Consider the following 20,088-nt stretch of genomic DNA (forward strand, 5'->3'; position numbering starts at 1 on the left):
AGCAAAGAATAAGGACTCAGCGATGTCAGGAAATCAAAATGAAAACTCTACAAGTTACATGCAGTGCTTTATTCAAAGTGTACTCAATTTACATTCTTCTTGGTATTTTAACTTTTTTAACTAGTTCTACAAATTGGAAGAAATTTGAAGACTTGTTCAGGTTATAGAAACTACTACAAATCTCATCTTATAGGAACAATGCAGGTGTTAGGCCCCCCCCCCATACATTAGTCCGACTTGTCATAAGGACAAGTCGGACCTGATTGTCCCTGCAGCTCCCCGGGAGGGATCACATGCGATTTTTGCATGTGATAAATTGCATGTGATTTATCACATGCAACTCCCGGGGAGCTGCGGGGACAATGGGAGCGGGGGACAGCAGCGGGGATATGCCCGCGACCAAAGAACGGGCAGAGGGGGGGTGGCGGCGCAGGGAGCTGGGCAAGAAGCCACTGGGCAGGGGGGGGGGGCGGGCACAGAGTACCAGGGAGCCGGGCAGGAGAAGACGCGACAGCGCGAGTAGTGGGAGCAGCAGAGCATTTAAAAAGAAAAAAAGCCCATACAAACGCATAGGAAGCCTTAGAGATTGGCTGAAAGGTCTCAGCCAATCAATGGCTTCCTATGCGTTTGTATGGGCTTTTTTCTTTTAAGTGCTCTGCTACTCCCGCCAGGCCACCACTCGCACTGCCGCTGCAGCGTCTTCTCCTGCCCTGGTACTCTGCACCCCACCCCTCTGCTCCCGCTGAAGGCAGCGGCATCCTCCCCTGCCGGCCCCCTGCGCCTGATCCCTCCACCTGGCTCTGGTAGGTCTCCCGTTGCAGGGGAGCACAGCTCCGGGCAGCATATAAGGTTTAGCAAATGTTATGTGCAGCCCGTTTGACATCCCGACTCTGATCCGACGCGTACGGGGCCGCGCAGCGGGTCGGAGAGGATGTCTCAATTTGTGATTTGGGACGATTTTACGGCCAGATTCATCTGAATCGGGCAAAATCGTGCACAAAACGCATAGTGTTTGGGGGCCTTTTCACATGCTACCAGTTACCACAGTCAATTGATGGCACTTACAAAAGTGTAACAAGTAGTCTGGGTGAAGTGATGTTAAGCTGGATTATTTTGCTGATTCTGATGGTTCGGAATGACAAATCATCCAATGTGTACCCACTATGTAACTGACTTTGTGGTTCTTTCCAGGCAAATGGTTAATATTTTTAAGGTTTCAAAAGTAATAGGACAATTGACTCTAAGGCCAGTATGCAATGCCTCAGATTCGCCGTATTTTACAGCGAATCTGGCAATTCACCAGGGTAGCGGTGAATTTTCTCTCTCAAAAAAAAAAACAATTCGCAATATTCAATAGAGAAAATTCACTGAAAATGAACAGCGAATATCTGTCGATTCGCCGTTGGTTTTCAATGGGGGTTTTAGTCAAATTCGCAGAGAGTGTGTGTATTCACTGCTCAAATGGAGAACTGCTTTCTCCAGTGATATTCGCCACCGTTTTTCATTCTTCATCTTTTTTAGGTGAACTGAAATGTGATGTTTTAAAATAAAGGGTTTTTTGGGGGGGGGTTTTTGGTGTTAAAAAATCAGATTTCTTTTTTCTGTGAAGGGGCATGCTATTTTTATTCATGTGCTTGTAGCACATGAATATATATTTAATAATTTATATATATATTTTTTTTACACATTTGCCAGCAGGGGGCTGGAGCCACTCATTAGATATTCATTTATTCACTGCACACTGGTCCCGGCTTCTTATAAGTGGGACCAGTGGAGAGGCTCCCTACCCCTGTCCCCTGCCAGCTATCGGGGGGTAGCTTCTGCTGCCTGTGTCCCGTTAAACACCTCCTCCCCAACAAAAATTCTGGGGCAGGCAGGGAGGCTTACATCTCCCTGCCTGCCTCCGTCACCTGGCTCCCTGCGCCATTCGCCGCAGGGGTAGCGAGCCCCTGCTGCATTGAATAGGGTGACAGGAAGGGATGGCAGCAAATGCTGCAGCCCTCTGGAACCCTGCGACTGTGCAGCGAATCCTAAACAGGTTTCGCTGTACATGGAGAGAAAAATCATTGAATACTCCCCTAAAGCTGTTTCATGGATAGATCTTGGCTATTCCTTCATCAATTAAGCAGGCAAAAGGTCTGGAGTTGATTCAAAGGAGCATATGTAATAGAAACTGAGATTGCCAGAGGCAACCAGAACCTAAAAAAATATGCCCCACATGGGCCATTTGTAATCTGTTGCTGTGAACCCACAACCTTCAGTCAAATGAGTTCTCAATGCAAAGTAAATAGGCAATCTTTAGATCTATTAACGATCATGGAAACCTTAGGAGTAGGCAATGTTTGGTCATCTCTGACCCCAAAAAATGCTCTAGTGAGCGAAGTAACACAAAAAGGGCTGTACCTTTCATAGAAGACAGGATCCTTGCCATTGTAAAGACTTAACATCCAGCCAATTGTGGAACACTCTCCAGGAGAGCGGGATATTATTATCCAAGTGTACCATAAAGGTGGTGCCAACCATTCATACGCTCAAAAACAGAAAGGCCAGTTTATACTTTACTAAATAAATAAAAAATCAGCTCAGTTCTGGAACATTATTCTTTTGGGAAGAAATATATGTATAAGGCTTAGGGGGGTATTCAATGTAGTGACAGCATTGATGCGGGATCACGGCAGAACGAGTCCGACTTTAGAAGCTGTCGGGCCCATTCTGGCGATGACTCCCATGGATTGTTGCGATCCTGGCTGCAGATTGACAATCCACGGCCGTTTTAATGGTCACGCCCCCTTTGCGCCGATTGACAGCCGTGATAGAATACCTCCCTTAGAATGGTTCATAATACAAAACCTATCACATCTTCTGAAATATGGTGGAGGCAGTGTGATGACCTGTTCCTGTACGGCTTCCAATGGCATTGGTTCACTACTATTTATTGATGATGTGACAGAAGACAAGCAACTGGATGAATTCTGAAGTATATACAGGTACACGATTTGTCAGATTCATTTGAATTCTGCTAAATTGATTGGGCGGTGCTTCACAGTACAGCTGGATAGTGACCTAAAACCTACTACGAAAGCAACACAGGAGTTTTAAAGTCAAAGAATTGGGATATTCTGCTATCTCAGCCAAATTAAACATGCAATTTCCCTGCTGAAGACAATACTAAAAGCAGAAAGACACGTGAACATACAACAACTGAAGGCAGCTGCAGTGAAGGCCAGGCAGAGCTGAACAAAATGGAAACGCAGCAATTGTTTATGTCCATGGATCACAGACGTTTGTCATTGCCTGTAAGGGTTTATTGACAAAGTATTAATAATGATAATTTTATTTATGGTTATGCTTATACATATGGTTATACATATATGGTTTAGTTATGGATATACAGTTCATGGTTTCCATGGTTTAGTTATGGTTATACAATTCATGGTTTCCAGGGGCTCAAATTTAATTGGACAACAATTACATTTGAGCCCCTGGAAACCATGAACTGTATAAAAATGGTTGCCATCCACTCATTTTGTTCAACCCCTTGAATTAAAGCTGAAAGTCTGCACTTCAATTACGTCTCCATAGTTTAATTTCTAATCAATACTGGTGGCTTACAGAGCCAAATAAAGAACATTGTGTCAGTGTGTCCAAATACACTGCTCAAAAAAATAAAATAAAGGGAACACTTAATACGTAAGTACCCATTGTGTTGTTTATCTGGGCTCCCATGTTAAATGCACCCCATTTTTTCATACCCCTACTATCCAACTACGCATGGAGTTGATTTTATATAGTGTGGCGAGCGCAGCAAGTCACCGTGCCCAAAGCGTGACGAGCGCACGCGGTCTCATAAGAAAAACGGGAGCCCAGATATTACATAAGTACCACACAATGTAACTCCAAATCAGTCACACCTCTGTGAAATCAAACTGTCTACTTAGGAAGCAACACTGATTGACAATCAATTTCACATGCTGTTGTGCAAATGGAATAGACAACAGGTGGAAATTATAGGCAATTAGCAAGACACCCCCAATAAAATAGTTGTTCTGCAGGTGGTGACCACAGACCACTTCTCAGCTCCTATGCTTTCTGGCTGATGTTTTGGTCACGTTTGAAAGCTGATGGTTCTTTCACTCTAGTGGTAGCATGAGACGGAGTCTACAACCCACCCACACAAGTGGCTCAGCTAGTGCAGCTCATCCAGGATGGCACATCAATGCGAGCTGTGGCAAGAAGGTTTGCTGTGTTTGTAAGCGTAGTGTCCAGAGCATGGAGGCGCTACCAGGAGACAGGCCACTACATCAGGAGTTGTGGAGGAGGCCATAGGAGGGCAACAACCCAGCAGCAGCAACGCTACCTCCGCCTTTGTGCAAGGAGGAACAGGAGGAGCACTGCCAGAGCCCTGCAAAATGACCTCCACTGGCACCCTGTGCTCTTCACAGATGAAAGCAGGTTCACACTGAGCACATGTGACAGACTTGACAGTCTGTAGACACCAAGGAGAATGTTCTGGTGCCTGCAACATCCTCCAGCATGACCGGTTTGGCAGTGGGTTAGTAATGGTGTGGGGTGGCATTTCTTTGGAGGGCCTCACAGCCCTCCATATGCTCGCCAGAGGTAGCCTGACTGCCATTAGGTACCAAGATGAGATCCTCAGACCCCTTGTGAGACTGTATGATGGTGCGGTTGGCCCTGGGTTCCTCCTAATGCAAGACAATGCTAGACCTCATGTGCCTGGAGTGTGTCAGCAGTTCCTGTAAGAGGAAGGCATTGATGCTATGGACTGGCCTGCCCGTTCCCCAGCCCTGAAACCAATTGAGCACATCTCGGACATCATGTCTTGCTCCATCCACCAATGCCACGTTGCACCACAGACTGTCCAGGAGTTGGCGGATGCTTTAGTCCAGGTCTGGGAGGAGATCCCTCAGGAGACCATCCAACACCTCATCAGGAGCATGCCCAGGCATTGTAGGGAGGTCATACAGGCACGTGGAGGCCACACGCAGTACAGAGCCTCATTTTGACTTGTTTTAAGGACATTACATCAAAGTTGGATGAGCCTGTAATGTGCTTTTCCACTTTGATTTTGAGGGGGGCTCCAAATCCAGAACTCCATGGGTTAATAAATTTGGTTTCTATTGATAATTTGCTACTTGTTTCCTAGCAGGGCGCTCAGTAGTTAATTAAGTTAATTTATTCACTGCACCCTGAGTGAAATCGCATAGTTCATATGGTAAAACACCTAAAACATCACCACTCTCCACGTCACCCCGAAGCGCGGCGTAGTCCTCCGACCTTTTTAAACCCCCACTATCCATGCCGGCGTGGAGTTGATTTTATATAGTGTGGTGAGCGCGAAGCGTGGCGAGGGGACGCGGAATACATGTAAAGTAATCCGCGTACCCTTGCGGGGCTCGCTACGCTCGCCACACTATATAACATCAACTCCACGCCGACGTGGATAGTGGGGGTATGAAAAGGTCGGAGGACGCGTTCCGCTGCGCTCGCCACGCTTCGGGGTGACCTGGAGAGTGGTGCTGTTTTAGGTGTTTTACCATATGAACTACTGAGATTGCATCTCACATCTCATCTCACATCTCATGCGATGTGCGATGCGATTTCACTCGGTGCAGTGAATAAATTAACTTAATTAACTACTGAGATCGCATCGCACATATCGCAAGGCATAAAAAGCCATGCGATGTGCGATGCGATTTCACTACGCAGAATAGCCCACTAAGCAAATAGCTTAGTGGGTGCCCTGCTAGGAAACAAGTACCGATAATTTTTGTGTTATTTTGTTTTCAGCACATTCAACTATGTTTAGAACAAAGTATTTAATTTATTCAGATGTTAGTGTTATGTTAGTGTTCCCTTTATTTTTTTAAGAAGTGTATATTTGGAACTAACTGTAGGTGGTGCAGTAAATAACATTCGCAATGTTATGTGAACAAGCCCTGTCAAAGCGCACTTGTAAATGAGCTTTTCTGTACAGAAAAGGCCAATGGAAAAAGACTTTTAATGTGAAGGATGGCTGCCAGAGGGAAAAAAAGGAAACCCATTATTAACCATGTTTACAATGTACTTTATTCAAAAAATAAATGTAAAATTAGTTTGACTGATGTAATTGACTAAGGCCCTTATTCTGAATCGTGCGGTACGGCCCGCGTGCGGCCGTACCGCCGATGTTTTCAGTCTGCACATGCGCAGAGGTCAATCTGCGCATGTGCAGCCCAATTCGCCGCAGACGTAGTTCGTCCGCCGCAAAGGGGGCGTATAGGGGCGTGAGGGGCTTCATACCCTCATTTCCCTATGCATACGCCCCGCGTTTCATGGGCGTTCCCATGCAAACGCGGGGCGTATGCATGCTAATGAGGGTATGACGCCAGTGATGGGGGCGGGAAGCTGACGTCGCCGGATGTCAGCTCTCAGCCCCCATACGATTGTCCGTGTGGTCTCAGCTTGCGGGACCTGGTGGGGCGTGCGGCCCTGCCTTCGATGGTCGCCGACCATCGAATGCAGGGGGCAGCTCCCACCATGGTGGAGGCGTACGCCCCACCATTTTCTTGCGGATCGCCAGCCGTCCGTGTACGGACGGCCGTGGCGATCCGTATCGTGGGCGGGGATTGGTTTGTGCGGCCGGAGCACCGTGTGCGGCTCCGGCCGCACAGATCTGAATAAGGGCCTAAATGTAATAGCCTGGAGCTGCCCGGAGTGTGAGATTTTGTGCGAGTCTGCCCACATTTCTAGGTCAACAGGCCATAGGTCGAAATATGAAAAGGGTCGCAATGCCTTAGTGTCAATTGTGAGATTTGGGTGGGGTTTTTACTTCCAACTGAGATCTATATTACAGTGTAAAAATAAAGCAGACAGTATTTACTCTGCACAGAAACAAAATAACTCACCCAAATCTAACTTTCCCTGCACATGTTCCATCTTCCCCACCTGCAGTGCACATGGTTTGTCCATTAGAGAGTGAACCAGAATCAGGCCCATAGTGTTTGTAATGATTCTTGTTGAAAGGTGTGTGTTATACATTGGCAACACACTGCATTCTTTCTTGAAAATCTGACCAAGTTCTGCAATCAATATTGCTATAGGAATAAGTGCTGGTTTGGATATAACTGTAGGCTTCTGTACTGTATTGATAGGGAAACATTATGTACTTGGACCAAATGTGGACAACCCACTATTGCGTGTGTGTGTGTGTGTGTATAATGTATAGTATATTAAAGGTGACCAGATAACCCAGAACTTTTCACATTGAAAGTATAATAGAAACAAATGCAACAAAATTAACATTGCAAACTGGGTCCTCCTGTACTATGTAGCTGTCCTTACTATTTTGGTGGACAGGATAAAGCTTATTTTTCAACAGGATCTAAAGCATGCGGGGTGCCAGATGACTCACCAATAGTCAGGGTTTTTCCGACATCTGAATCCCGACTTACACAGGCTTTTTTTCCTTGTGGTGGTCCACAACCCCCATAGAGGGAGAATAGAATAGGTGGTGAGCCCCCAAGGGGCTTCAATGCGCTCGTCTTCCTGTCGGGCTACTGACCGGCGGAGTTCCAATGTCAGAAAAACAATTGTAGGAACTCCAGTCTGTCAGTAAGTTATACCATATCTGCGTGCAGTAGAGCAATTTCCAATCTGATCTCCCATCTCTAGAAACGAGAATGGACTTTCTACGGTCAAAAATGGATGATCTCTATGGGTATACAGAAACAAGCTCCAAAACTGTGTGCCTTGGCATCCTATGGTGCCTCAGGACCCTTGCAGGGGTGCCTTGGGTTGGTAGTCCAGGACCAATTTAAATCAATTATTGTCAATGTAATAGGAAAAAACAGTGATTGTGGCTGCCAATCATAACATATGTGGACAAGAAGCAAATCTTCTCCCTCACCAAATAACTAAATCTAAAGATGTTATATAAACACACTTTATTAAATACATAATTTATTTAATATATCAATAACAATCTTTTGACCTGGGGGTACCATGGATAAAATTCTGATACTACAGGGTGACTGCCGTAAGTCTAACAAGTTTAGGAACCACAGGAATTTCCCCTTCCAACTTTCCAACTAAAAGTTCTTGCTGATAATACAATCTGATTCTATCCCACAAAAATTATGTTTCCACTATGTACATTTGACATTTTTACTCTATAATGATAACACGACTTATGGGGCCCATACACCAGCAGGGGACGATACTCTATTACCACAACCAGCCAACATTGCTGTCCCAGCGACCAGATAAGCCAACCGGCAAGCAGCGATGGGTGGCGATCTGTTGGGGGATCAGTGATATTTAGCATTCCAAGAAAATAAGGCCAGATGCAGCAATCCTCGGTGCTATAGTAAGGGAATCCGGGAATTTCCCTGATAAAAAGTGTATGGTCCCCATTACAATTTGTTTTCTCACTACAGTGGAGCATCTAGCGTCTAGAGCAGTGTTTTTCAACCAGTGTGCCGTGGCACACTAGTGTGCCTTGAGCTGTTCTCAAGTGTGCCCCCAGATCTAGAGATGCCCAAACCCATTTACAGCCACCACCAGTTCAACTGTTATTTACTGGTCTCTTGTGTTCATGTAAAGGGCCAATGTATTTTATTTTTGTTACCTGTGGGGATCAGTGTGATTGTTTTTAATGTAGGGGCCAATAGGTTTTTTTTTAACCTGTGGTGGCCAATGTGTTTTGCCCTGTGGGGATCTCATGGTGTGCCTTGGCAATTTTAAAGTCCTATTTAGTGTGCCGCAAGGTAAAAAGGTTGAAAATCACTGGTCTAGAGGGACACCTACCAGGGACCTCATCTCTATGTTATACATGGCTTCCCCCTTACCCCTCGTTCCGAGATGACAGAATCTCACGAGAGGGCTTGAGAGACTGCTTTAGGGGAATTCCTGTATAACAAAGATTAGAATGATATTTACTACACATCCCAGCATGCCTTGCCTTAGTTTTTCTAGTTTGGCCATGCTCAAAAAATGGAGCGAGGGGGAATTGGCGTATGAGGGGGCTGCGTTAAATACTGTCAGGGTGAGTGGTGACAGCGAGCAGGAAAACCTGCTCGCTGTCACCACTCGCCCACAGCATTAAATACCTGCCAGAAAAGGAAACCTTTGCATAGATTCCGCACGCTCCGCGTACCGTATGCATGCACAGTCTATGTTCAGATGGTCCATTGTCCAATAGTACTGGGGGTGGGCGCCGAATTATTACCTTGCCCTGGTGACGGAAAACCTATTTTGGACCTGCTAAACAGGAGTGAACTTTTCATGCTGCCAGGCAGACCATAGTGTGATTGGGTGAGGTGAGGTCATGCAGCTCAACAATCTCTAAGTCACCATCTGCTTTCAAGGAGGGAAGAAATGAATCACTAGACCTGATACCTGAGAATGGATTGGTTTGAGAGGCATCACCGAACTAATTAAAATGTGTAATACACTGGGGAAAGAAAAGCATGTTTAGAGCTAATTAGTGAAAACAACCAACACTTGATAAATGCTTGCTCTTATAATAGGTTTCATAAAAACCACTGGGACAGAAGAGAGGCCATGCACCCCAATGGGATGATTTAATTAATCAAATTATATATTTTGATTGATGTGATGGTACACACTACGATGGATCTATCACAGTTCACTACATTGTACAATATATAGGCCCTTATTCTGGTTGGTGCGGTAATGTCCGCGTGCGGTCGGTCCGCCGATGTTTAGTGTCTGCGCATGTGCAGAGGCGTCTCTGCGCATGTGCGAACGGGACGCACGTCCAAATTCCGCATGAAATGTGCACAGTACGAACAGGGGGTGGAGAGGGGCGTGAAGGGCTGTTTGGGCTTATTAACATATGCATACGCCCCGCGTTTCATGGGCGTTCCCATGAAAACGCTGGGCGTACGTATGGTAATGCGGTCGTGACGCACGTGCAGGGGGCGGACATATGACATTGCCGGATGTCTGCTGCCCGCCCAGATCCCTGCTTTTGCACGGAGAAATGCCCGTGTGGTCTGAGGTTGCGGGAGCTGCCTGACCACTCGGTCCTGCATTCGATGGTCTGCGACCATTGAATGATGGGGAAGGTTCCCTGAGATGGAGGAGATGTATTCATGAGAAATACACTTGCGGTCCGTTCCGACAGCTTCTTACCGCATTCGGACGGAGTGAGCGATCCGTACGAAAGGCGGGGTTTAGGACGCACGGTCCTGCCCGCATATTCGGCTCCGTCCGCACAGACCAGAATAAGGCCCATAGTGTTGTGTGCACACAGCGTAAGTGTCTTTTGTTGTCTGGAGCAGAGAGCCGCCCTACTTTGGCCGCTGGTACAGTCCAGCAAGCACCTGGAGCAATATTGAATGAGGGTATTGTCAGGAGATCCCTGGAATATACTGTTGCTGAAATTATCATTCTAATTTATTATAATGGAACAGAAATGTAATAAATTGGGATGTAGTCCAGACTTCCTGTAGAAATACTAGCGTTCCTGCTTAGCAAACATGTAGTTGGCTAGTAAGTATGTGAAGGATCTCTATGTTGGTGCTCCTACTCACTCCTATATTACTGGGCAGGTAGGCCTCTTCGGACAGGATAGATGGGATACCGCATTCAGAATACAGATCAGTCTCCTGATGGAGGGAATTGGGTAAGTATTTTTGTGATTGATTGTGTCTAAATTGTATGCATATCGCTTATGGTGTGTGTACACACGGTAAGATTCCTTTGCTATTAGACTAATGGTGTGTACACACGAGTACAATCAGCATGAGATTTTGACTATATAGTCCAAATCGCATCGGGATCGCATGCAGATCGCACAGGTTTTTTATCTTGTGATCCCAATGCGTGCTCCCGTGCACAAATCGAAACCCCCAGATAGACAAGGCTGCAATGACTATATAGTGCAAATCGATAGATAGCTTGAATTGTATGTAAATAGTACAGAGTTAGCAAAGATTGTATAGCACTCAAATCTAGTCGAATAGCAAGGAAATTTCACCGTATGTACACAGCATTAGATTTGATTGCTATGCAATTTTTGCTAACTCATGTGCGATTTACATTCAATTCATACTATCTACATTCAATTTGCACTATATAGTCATTGTGGATTCAGTATTAAATCCCGGCGGTCGGGATCCCGGCGTTTAAAATCCCGACGCCGGAATCCCGACCGCCGAAATCCCGACATGGGGGGGGACATGGATCGCCCCCCCTCGCGGGCTCGCTGCGCTCGCCACGCAGCGGGCCCGGTGCCTCGCTACGCTAATTTATTCTCCCTCCAGGGGTGTCGTGGACACCCACGGAGGGAGAAACTGTCTGGATTTCGGCGGTCGGGATTTCAGCGGCGGGATTCTGAACGCCGGGATCCCGACCGCCGGGATTTTAACTGCATCCCGTCATTGTTGCCCTGTCTATTTGGCTATTTGATTTCAGCTGAACGGGAGCGCGCATTGGCATCGAATAGGGATCAAAAGCTTAAGACCATGTTCTATATCCATTCAATGTCTATGTAATACTTTTGACTATATAGTCAAAACTGAATGATACAACTTACCGTGTGTACACACCATTATTGTATGGCCCACTTTTCAGACATAACAAACATCTTACTGCAAAAGTAAAACGCAGCCCATGTCTGATCTACACATATCTTTTTTCTGTTTCGCCAACCATATTTTTAACTACCTGATATTTTCCAGCAGGATGTGGTTCCCATCCTGGTGCATAGGATGCCGGCGCCGGAATGCTGACATCGATGAAGATCCTGACTGCTGGCATCCTGAATATAGGTATGTGGTTTAACTTTAACTGGGGGGAGGGGTTGGGGGAGGCGTAGGTTTAGGCACTAGCAGGGGACAGGGATAGGCTGTGGGGTGGTATGGGTAGGTTAAGGTTTCTACATTTGGTCCTTTGTTCTGTCTCTTCCTAACACAGGTTATAAAATATTTTCCAAAGTACTGTATTGGGAATCACTGGCTGATTAGCAGCACCTGGTGCTTTCTGTTATATGTGTGTGTTCAAAACAGAAGGTTGGTGCTCCCAATAGCAGTTAGTGCCTGGGCAATAGGCTTGCAGGGGTCTGGATATTACGTTAGGGATTCTCTCGAAGAACTCTTATGGTGAGAACTGCCATGCTGCAACTTAAGAGATGCCAATCTGTTGATGATAATACAGAACCAAACTTCATCTTTAACTGGTGTATGTGATTCCTTGTCACAATATATTTATATATACAGAGAGAGAGAGAAAATATAGTAAACGGACAAGGGTGCCTCCTAGTACAATACTGAAGAGTGCCACCGATCTGTGAAGAGAGGCTAAGATCCCTAAGGAATTCTATGAGATAAGATGCAGTTCCATGCAGATGAAGCACATTGGGTAGAACTACATATTTCACATAAGCTATTTTTTCTTCTTACATTACAGTGGGCATTCATGCTTATTTATTTGAACTTAACTTGTACATTGGATTACACTATATTTTGTATCTTGTTTTTTGTAACTTTTTGGATTCTATGCAATTTTTAACAATAACTGCTGATGGATTAGTTTGGATCATTCCAAACGCTTGAGATACATTTAATTTATATACATGGTACAGGTCCACTTTTAGCCTCTTTTCCCTCATTGGTGGTAGTAAACAAAGGACTACACCCGAAGGCGTCCTTCTCCATTAACTATATTTCATATTGATGGATGTGGGGTATATTTGGTGAAGGAAGGAAGAAAATAAGAAAGGAAGGAAAGAAAGAAAGTGCACTTCCATAGTGAATGAATCAAATAAAAAAGGGTTTTTTTCCCACAGACCAGCCAAACAGGTTAGAGATGCTGTACCAAGTATAGCGGTATGAACACCAGAGTACAATCAGCATAATTCAGGTGGAAAACCACCATAACCATGGAGCAGCTTCCCTTCACTGTCCACTCATCCACACACAAGGCCACCCCCAACACGTATCATTGCGTGTCTGACGAAGTCCAATCGGTAAAAACGTAGAGGAGCTTTGTTTGACAAAATACATACTGGATAGGGCCGCAATGTTTTCAATGACTATATTAGCATTTTCGGCAGGACACAACATTAATTGTGCCCCGACAAATATGCTAATATAGCAATTGACAGAAGGTCGGCATGGGCATGGCCAACACTTAGGTAAAGTATGAACCAATTAGGTATACACCTAAAAAAGTGGAAAATGTGTGTCGACCATAAGCTTGTGTCAACCTTCTGTCATTGCCGACCAAAGGTATGTCGACCATTTCAAGGTGTCGACCATTAGTGGTCAACTTAGTGACTGTCAACCTAGACATTGTCAACCCAGGGTCGGCATACCGTTCCACAATACCAAAAATATACTTGTAGACCCAAGAGTGAATGTGTATCAGGCTGGTTTCACACACTCCGGCTCCTGCCGGACGGTGAAATCCCGCATGGCCAGGGAGCCGTGCCGCACACATTAGTTGTGAATGGACACTATTGTGTCCATTCACACGGGTCGGCCACGGCCCGGCCGCACGGTTGCAGCCGGATCCTGCCACTGGAAGGGACGGCTGCCGGGCTGTGGCCATCCCCTCCATGATAAACTAGTGTGTGCGGCACGGCTCCCTGGCCGTGCGGGATTTCACCGTCCGGCAGGAGCCGGAGTGTGAGAAACCAGCCCCAGGGGGGACTATGTAAAAACCGGACTCGGACTAAACTCCGGACCGCCGGACAGGACATCAAAATCTGCAGTCCGGAGCTTGTGGGGTCCGGTCCGGGGGGGTGACTTGTCCGGGGGAGTGTCTTGTCCATGGGGGGGGTCCCTATGATAGCTATCACCAGGGACATGGAGAAGGGGAGATTACAGCCTCCCCGTGTGGTCCGGACCGTCCGGTTTTTGCTACATGCCCGGACCATACAAGGAGACTTTATTCTACCCCTCCTCCTCTACCTGGTGACAGGTGTGACAGGCAGCCACCCCGGACAGGACACCCCCCGGACCGGAGGCTACAAGCTCCAAAATGCAGAGTTTGATGTCCGGTCCGGCGGTTTTGTCTTGGTTCGGTTTTCACCCATCCCCGCTCCAGGGTTGACTACTTTTAACCCCTTCACGACATTTGACGTATATATACGTCATGGCCGGGAAGTACTTCCCGACCGTTGACGTATATATACGTCATGGCTTCAAACTGTCACTGCGTCTAGAGACGCGGTGACAGTTTGGAAATGTCTGCTGTCCCCGACAGCAGACATCCCCCCTCGCCGCCCGGGGGGGCAGGGATGCCCCCACCGGTCGGCGATCGCTGTGATTGGCTGTTCAAATGTGAACAGCCAATCACAGCTATTTCTGTGTTACCGGCGGCTAAGCCGCTCGGTAACACAGGGATCGGCGGTGATCGGTGCTGGCACCGATCACCACCGATCCGCAGCTCTCCCTCCCACCCGCCCGGCAGCCGCTCTCCCTCCCTCCCACCCGCCCGGCAGCTGCGCTCCCTCCGGCAGCCGCTCCCCCTCCCTCGCTCCCTGTCATCAAGAAGCAGCCGCAGCCGCAGCGCTCCCCCCCAGCTCCAACCCCCCCCCGCATGTAAAAATCTTCAAAATGTATAAAATGAAATCATATATATATATATATACACATATATATATATATATATATATATATATATATGTATATGTATATATATATGTATATGTATATATATGTATATATGTATATATATGTATATATGTATATATATGTATATATATATATATGTATATATATATATATATATATATATATGTATATATATATATGTTTATATATATATATGTATATATATATATATATGTATATATGTATATGTATGTATGTATGTATGTATATATATATATATGTATATATATATATATGTATATATATATACACATATATATATATGTATATATGTATATATGTATATATATATATATATATATATATATAGACAGATAGATATATATACGTCATGGTCGGGAGGTACTTCCCGACCGTTGACGTATATATACGTCATGGCTTTGAACTGTCACCGCGTCTATAGACGCGGTGACAGTTTGGAGATGTCTGCTGTCCCTGACAGCAGACATCCCCCCTCGCCGCCGATCGCTGCGATTGGCTGTTCAAATGTGAACAGCCAATTGCAGCGTTTTCTGTGTTACCGGCGGCTAAGCCGCTCGGTAACACAGTGATCGGTGGTGATCGGTGCTGTTAAGTACAGCACCGATCACCACCGATCGCCAGCCCCCCCCCTCCCACCCGGCAGCCCCCCCTCCCTCCCACCCGGTAGCCGAAGCGCCAGCACCCCTCCCACCCCCCACCAGTCGCAGCGCCAGCCCCCCTCCCCCACCATTCATTCCACCACCAAAAATCACTCCTTCCTTTCTGAGTCCTGCCATGCACCCAACTGGTATTTTTTGGTCACATATGAGGCATTGCCGTACTCGGGAGAAATTGGGGCACAGATTTTGGGGTGCTTTGTCTCCTTCATTCCTTGTGAAAATGAAAACTTTTGAGCCAGATCTGCATTTTTGTGTAAAAAAATTTAATTTTTTACACAAAAATGCAGTACTGGCTCAAAATTTTTCGTTTTCACAAGGAATGAAGGAGACAAAGCACCCCAAAATCTGTGCCCCAATTTCTCCCGAGTACGGCAATGCCTCATATGTGACCAAAAAATACCAGTTGGGTGCATGGCAGGACTCAGAAAGGAAGGAGTGATTTTTGGTGGTGGAATGAATGGTGGGTGCTATGTCGCATTAGCAAGACCCCTGAAGCACCCATACAGTGGAACCCCCCCACAAGTGACCCCATTTTGCAAACTACACCCTTTAGGGAATTCATCAAGGGGTATAGTGTACATTTCAAACCCCCAGGGGTTTCACCAATTTTGATACAACTGAGCTGTGAAAATGAAAAATTAAATTTTTACATTTTCACAGCCCAGTTGTATCAAAATTGGTGAAACCCCTGGGGGTTTGAAATGTACACTATACCCCTAGATGAATTCCCTGAGGGGTGTAGTTTGCAAAATGGGGTCACTTGTGGGGGGGTTCCACTGTATTGGTAATGCAACATAGCACCCACCATTCATTCCACCAAAATCTGTGCTCCAAAATCCAAAAATCACTCCTTCCCTTCTGAGTCCTGCCATGCGCCCAACTGGTATTTTTTGGTCACATGTGAGGCATTGCCGTACTCGGGAGAAATTGGGGCACAGACTTTGGGGTGCTTTGTCTCCTTCATTCCTTGTGAAAATGAAAAATTTTGAGCTAGAAGTGCATGTTTGTGTAAAAAAATGTAATTTTTCATTTTCACAGCCCAGTTGTACCACAATTGGTGAAACCCCTGGGGGTTTGAAATGTACACTATACCCCTAGATGAATTCCCTGAGGGGTGTACTTTGCAAAATGGGGTGACTTGTGGGGGGGTTCCACTGTATTGGTGCAACATAGCACCCACCATTCATTCCACCAAAATCTGTGCTGCAAAATCCAAAAAACACTCCTTCCCTTCTGAGTCCTGACATGCACCCAACTGGTATTTTTTGGTCACATGTGAGGCATTGCCGTACTCGGGAGAAATTGGGGCACAGATTTTGGGGAGCTTTGTCTCCTTCATTCCTTGTGAAAATGAAAAATTTTGAGCCAGAACTGCATGTTTGTGTAAAAAAATGTAATTTTTCATTTTCACAGCCCAGTTGTACCACAATTGGTGAAACCCCTGGGGGTTTGAAATGTACACTATACCCCTAGATGAATTCCCTGAGGGGTGTAGTTTGCAAAATGGGGTCACTTGTGGGGGGGTTCCACTGTATTGGTGCTTTGGGAGTCTTGCTAATGCAACATAGCACCCACCATTCATTCCACCAAAATCTGTGCTGCAAAATCCAAAAATCACTCCTTCCCTTCTGAGTCCTGCCATGCGCCCAACTGGTATTTTTTGGTCACATGTGAGGCATTGCCGTACTCGGGAGAAATTGGGGCACAGACTTTGGGGTGCTTTGTCTCCTTCATTCCTTGTGAAAATGAAAAATTTTGAGCCAGAACTGCATTTTTGTGTAAAAAAATGTAATTTTTCATTTTCACTGCCCAGTTGTATCAAAATTGGTGAAACCCCTGGGGGTTTGAAATGTACACTATACCCCTAGATGAATTCCCTGAGGGGTGTACTTTGCAAAATGGGGTGACTTGTGGGGGGGTTCCACTGTATTGGTGCAACATAGCACCCACCATTCATTCCACCAAAATCTGTGCTGCAAAATCCAAAAAACACTCCTTCCCTTCTGAGTCCTGACATGCACCCAACTGGTATTTTTTGGTCACATGTGAGGCATTGCCGTACTCGGGAGAAATTGGGGCACAGATTTTGGGGTGCTTTGTCTCCTTCATTCCTTGTGAAAATGAAAAATTTTGAGCCAGAACTGCATGTTTGTGTAAAAAAATGTAATTTTCCATTTTCACATCCCAGTTGTACCAAAATTGGTGAAACCCCTGGGGGTTTGAAATGTACACTATACCCCTAGATGAATTCCCTGAGGGGTGTAGATTGCAAAATGGGGTGACTTGTGGGGGAGGTTCCTAACTTTTAGCACTTATGGTGCCTAGAAACCTACATGGTGCCTAAAAAAAAATCTCATAAAAAGGAGGCTCCAAAATCAAGTAGGTGCTCCTTCTATTATGAAGCCTGTGGTTTGGTCAACGTGCACACTAGGGCCACATATAGGATATTTTTGAAAACAAAAGAATTGGGGGAATCAATTTTTAGTCACATTTCTCTAGTAAAATCTACTGTATTCATTAGAAAAATGTATTAAAATTGAAACTCTGCAAAAAAAAAGAAATTTTGAAATTTCACCTACACTTTGTTTTAATTCCTGTGAAACACCTAAAGGGTTAACAAACTTCCAAAATGCTGTTTTGAATACTGTGAGGGGTGCAGTTTTTGAAATGGCATCATTTATGGGGGTGTCTCACATACAAGTCCCTCAAAGTCACATCAGAACTGAACTGGTCCCTAAAAAAATCAGTGTTTGAAATTTTCTTGAAAATTTGAGAATTTGCTATTCATATTGTAAGCCTCCTAGTGTCCAAAAAAATTAAAAGGAAGTTGAAATAATGATGGAAACATAAAGTAGACATATGGTCTATGTTAGTTATTAACTATTTTGAGTGGTATGATTATTTGTCTCACAAGCAGAAAATTTAACATTTTGCATATTGCTAAATTTTCCATTTTTTCACGATATTTTGGTATTTTTCACAAAAAAACACAGACTGTATCGACCCAAATTTACCACTAACTTGAAGTACAATGTGTCACGAGAAAACAATCTCAAAATCACTAGGATAAGTAAAAGCAAAAAAAAGTTATCCCCACTTAAGTGAGACATGTCAGATTTGAAAAAAAGGGCTCTGTCATGAAGGCACAAACTGGCTCTGTCATGAAGGGGTTAAAGTCTCCACCCTGGGAGAAGCCCATGTGGTACATGTACATGTGGTAGGAAATATAGAGTGTAAGCTCCACTGCGGTAGGTACAGATGTTAATGTTGAAATCATCTGTAACGAGCTGCGGAATATGTGTGCGATATTTAAGAAACTGTTAATAAATAACAATACCCAGAGAAGTTGCTTGGGACATGTCCACGGCACAAATCTTTTCACTAAATTATTCATTACAGAATTTTTAATAAATAAAAAAAAAATTGGAGCTTTAAAAATGTAATATAACTGTAAAAGCAGTGGAGAGAGGTGTGTGGTGGCGTCACTCCCAGCGCTTCACCTATGGTCACTCTCTCTCTCTCTGCCCCACATCACTCTATCATCCATTCCCTGAGCGACACCCCCCCCCTCCCCCCTCCCGTACATCACGTGTTCTCTGTTGCTAGGCGCTCATGGCTCCTGCCAGCTTCCGTAGTAACAAGCTGTGGGCGGAACACTGCGCCTGGGGAGGGAGAGCGCGCTGTTTACTTCCGGGGGTCCTTCGGGAGAGGAGACTTGAGTTCCGGGGCAGTATTCGGCCCGGTCCCAGCGCTGGGATCGTGTTGTATGCGGAGGGATCTCCCCCCTCCGTCTAAGAGGGGAGCGGGCACCGGGAGGCCCAGTGGCGGCGGGGGGGAAAGATATGGATAAACTGACTATCATTTCAGGATGTCTGTTTCTGGCCGCGGATATTTTTGCTATCGCCAGCATCGCCAATCCGGACTGGATAAACACCGGGGAGTCTGCGGGTGAGTAGTAGACATGGGGCACAGGCTTAAGCATGGGGCAATAGTATGGATTGCGCTGTGTGTGTTGAGAAGCGATGGGATATGGGGGAAGAGGCGAGGAAATGGTATATTTGGGGATGGGGTGGGGGGTTGTATGGGGAGAGGAGCTAGTTGTATGTATGCAGATGTGTGGGGGTGTGTATGGCGGGAGAACGGTGGGGGTATGTATAGGGCAGAGGGTATGTGGAGAGATGTATGTGGGAGGAGGTGAGTGGGAAGGGGAAAGTGGGGGTATGTATCTTGGGGAGATGGGTGTATGTTTTGAGGAGAGGGCATGTGAAAGGATTTATGGAGGGGGGGAGATGGAAGTTGGGAGTATGTATCGGGTAAGGTGGTATGTATGGGGGGGGACGTTTCAGTATTCATGGATGGTGGTATATATGAGATGGGAGAGTGCTGGTGCATAAAGGGTGATAAGACGTGTGTGTGTGTGTGTGTGTGTGTGTGTGTGTGTGTGTTTGTTTGATATTTTATGTATATTTTCATTTTTGAGAATAACTCCTGTGTTAGAAACCGGAGATTGTATATTTGAGTATACACTAACCCCCAGATGATTTTTGTGGGTAAGAGGAAGATTGACACATCATAATTGCTGGTGGCCTTTCCCTTTTTTTTTTTTTTTAGAAAATGTGCATGTGTATTTTTTTTCTTCAATTATTTTGTTTATGTGGTGCAACTGCTCAGCACAATTTTTCTTCAATTATTTTGTTTATGTGGTGCAACTGCTCAGCACAATTTTTCCATAAAGTAAGTGGTCGAGGTGGGGATGCAGGGAGAGGTGAATGGAATTAGAAATATATTGACTCATACTTTTGCAA

General features: G+C 45.5%; 1 protein-coding gene across 1 annotated transcript in view; it reads left to right on the forward strand.

Moving 5' to 3' along the window:
• Window positions 1-18,914: 18,914 nt before the first annotated feature.
• MOSMO (modulator of smoothened) overlaps window positions 18,915-20,088 on the forward strand; it is a 47,028-nt gene continuing 45,854 nt past the window's right edge. Inside the window, exon 1 of the mRNA XM_083153263.1 lies at window positions 18,915-19,231. Within this exon, the coding sequence (XP_083009389.1) occupies window positions 19,126-19,231 (106 nt within the window). The 5' untranslated portion in view covers window positions 18,915-19,125. The remainder of the gene's footprint in view (window positions 19,232-20,088) is intronic.

The sequence above is a fragment of the Crinia signifera genome, chromosome 7 (genome assembly GCF_055691185.1).
Source record: "Crinia signifera chromosome 7, ASM5569118v1, whole genome shotgun sequence".
NCBI lineage: Eukaryota > Metazoa > Chordata > Amphibia > Anura > Myobatrachidae > Crinia > Crinia signifera.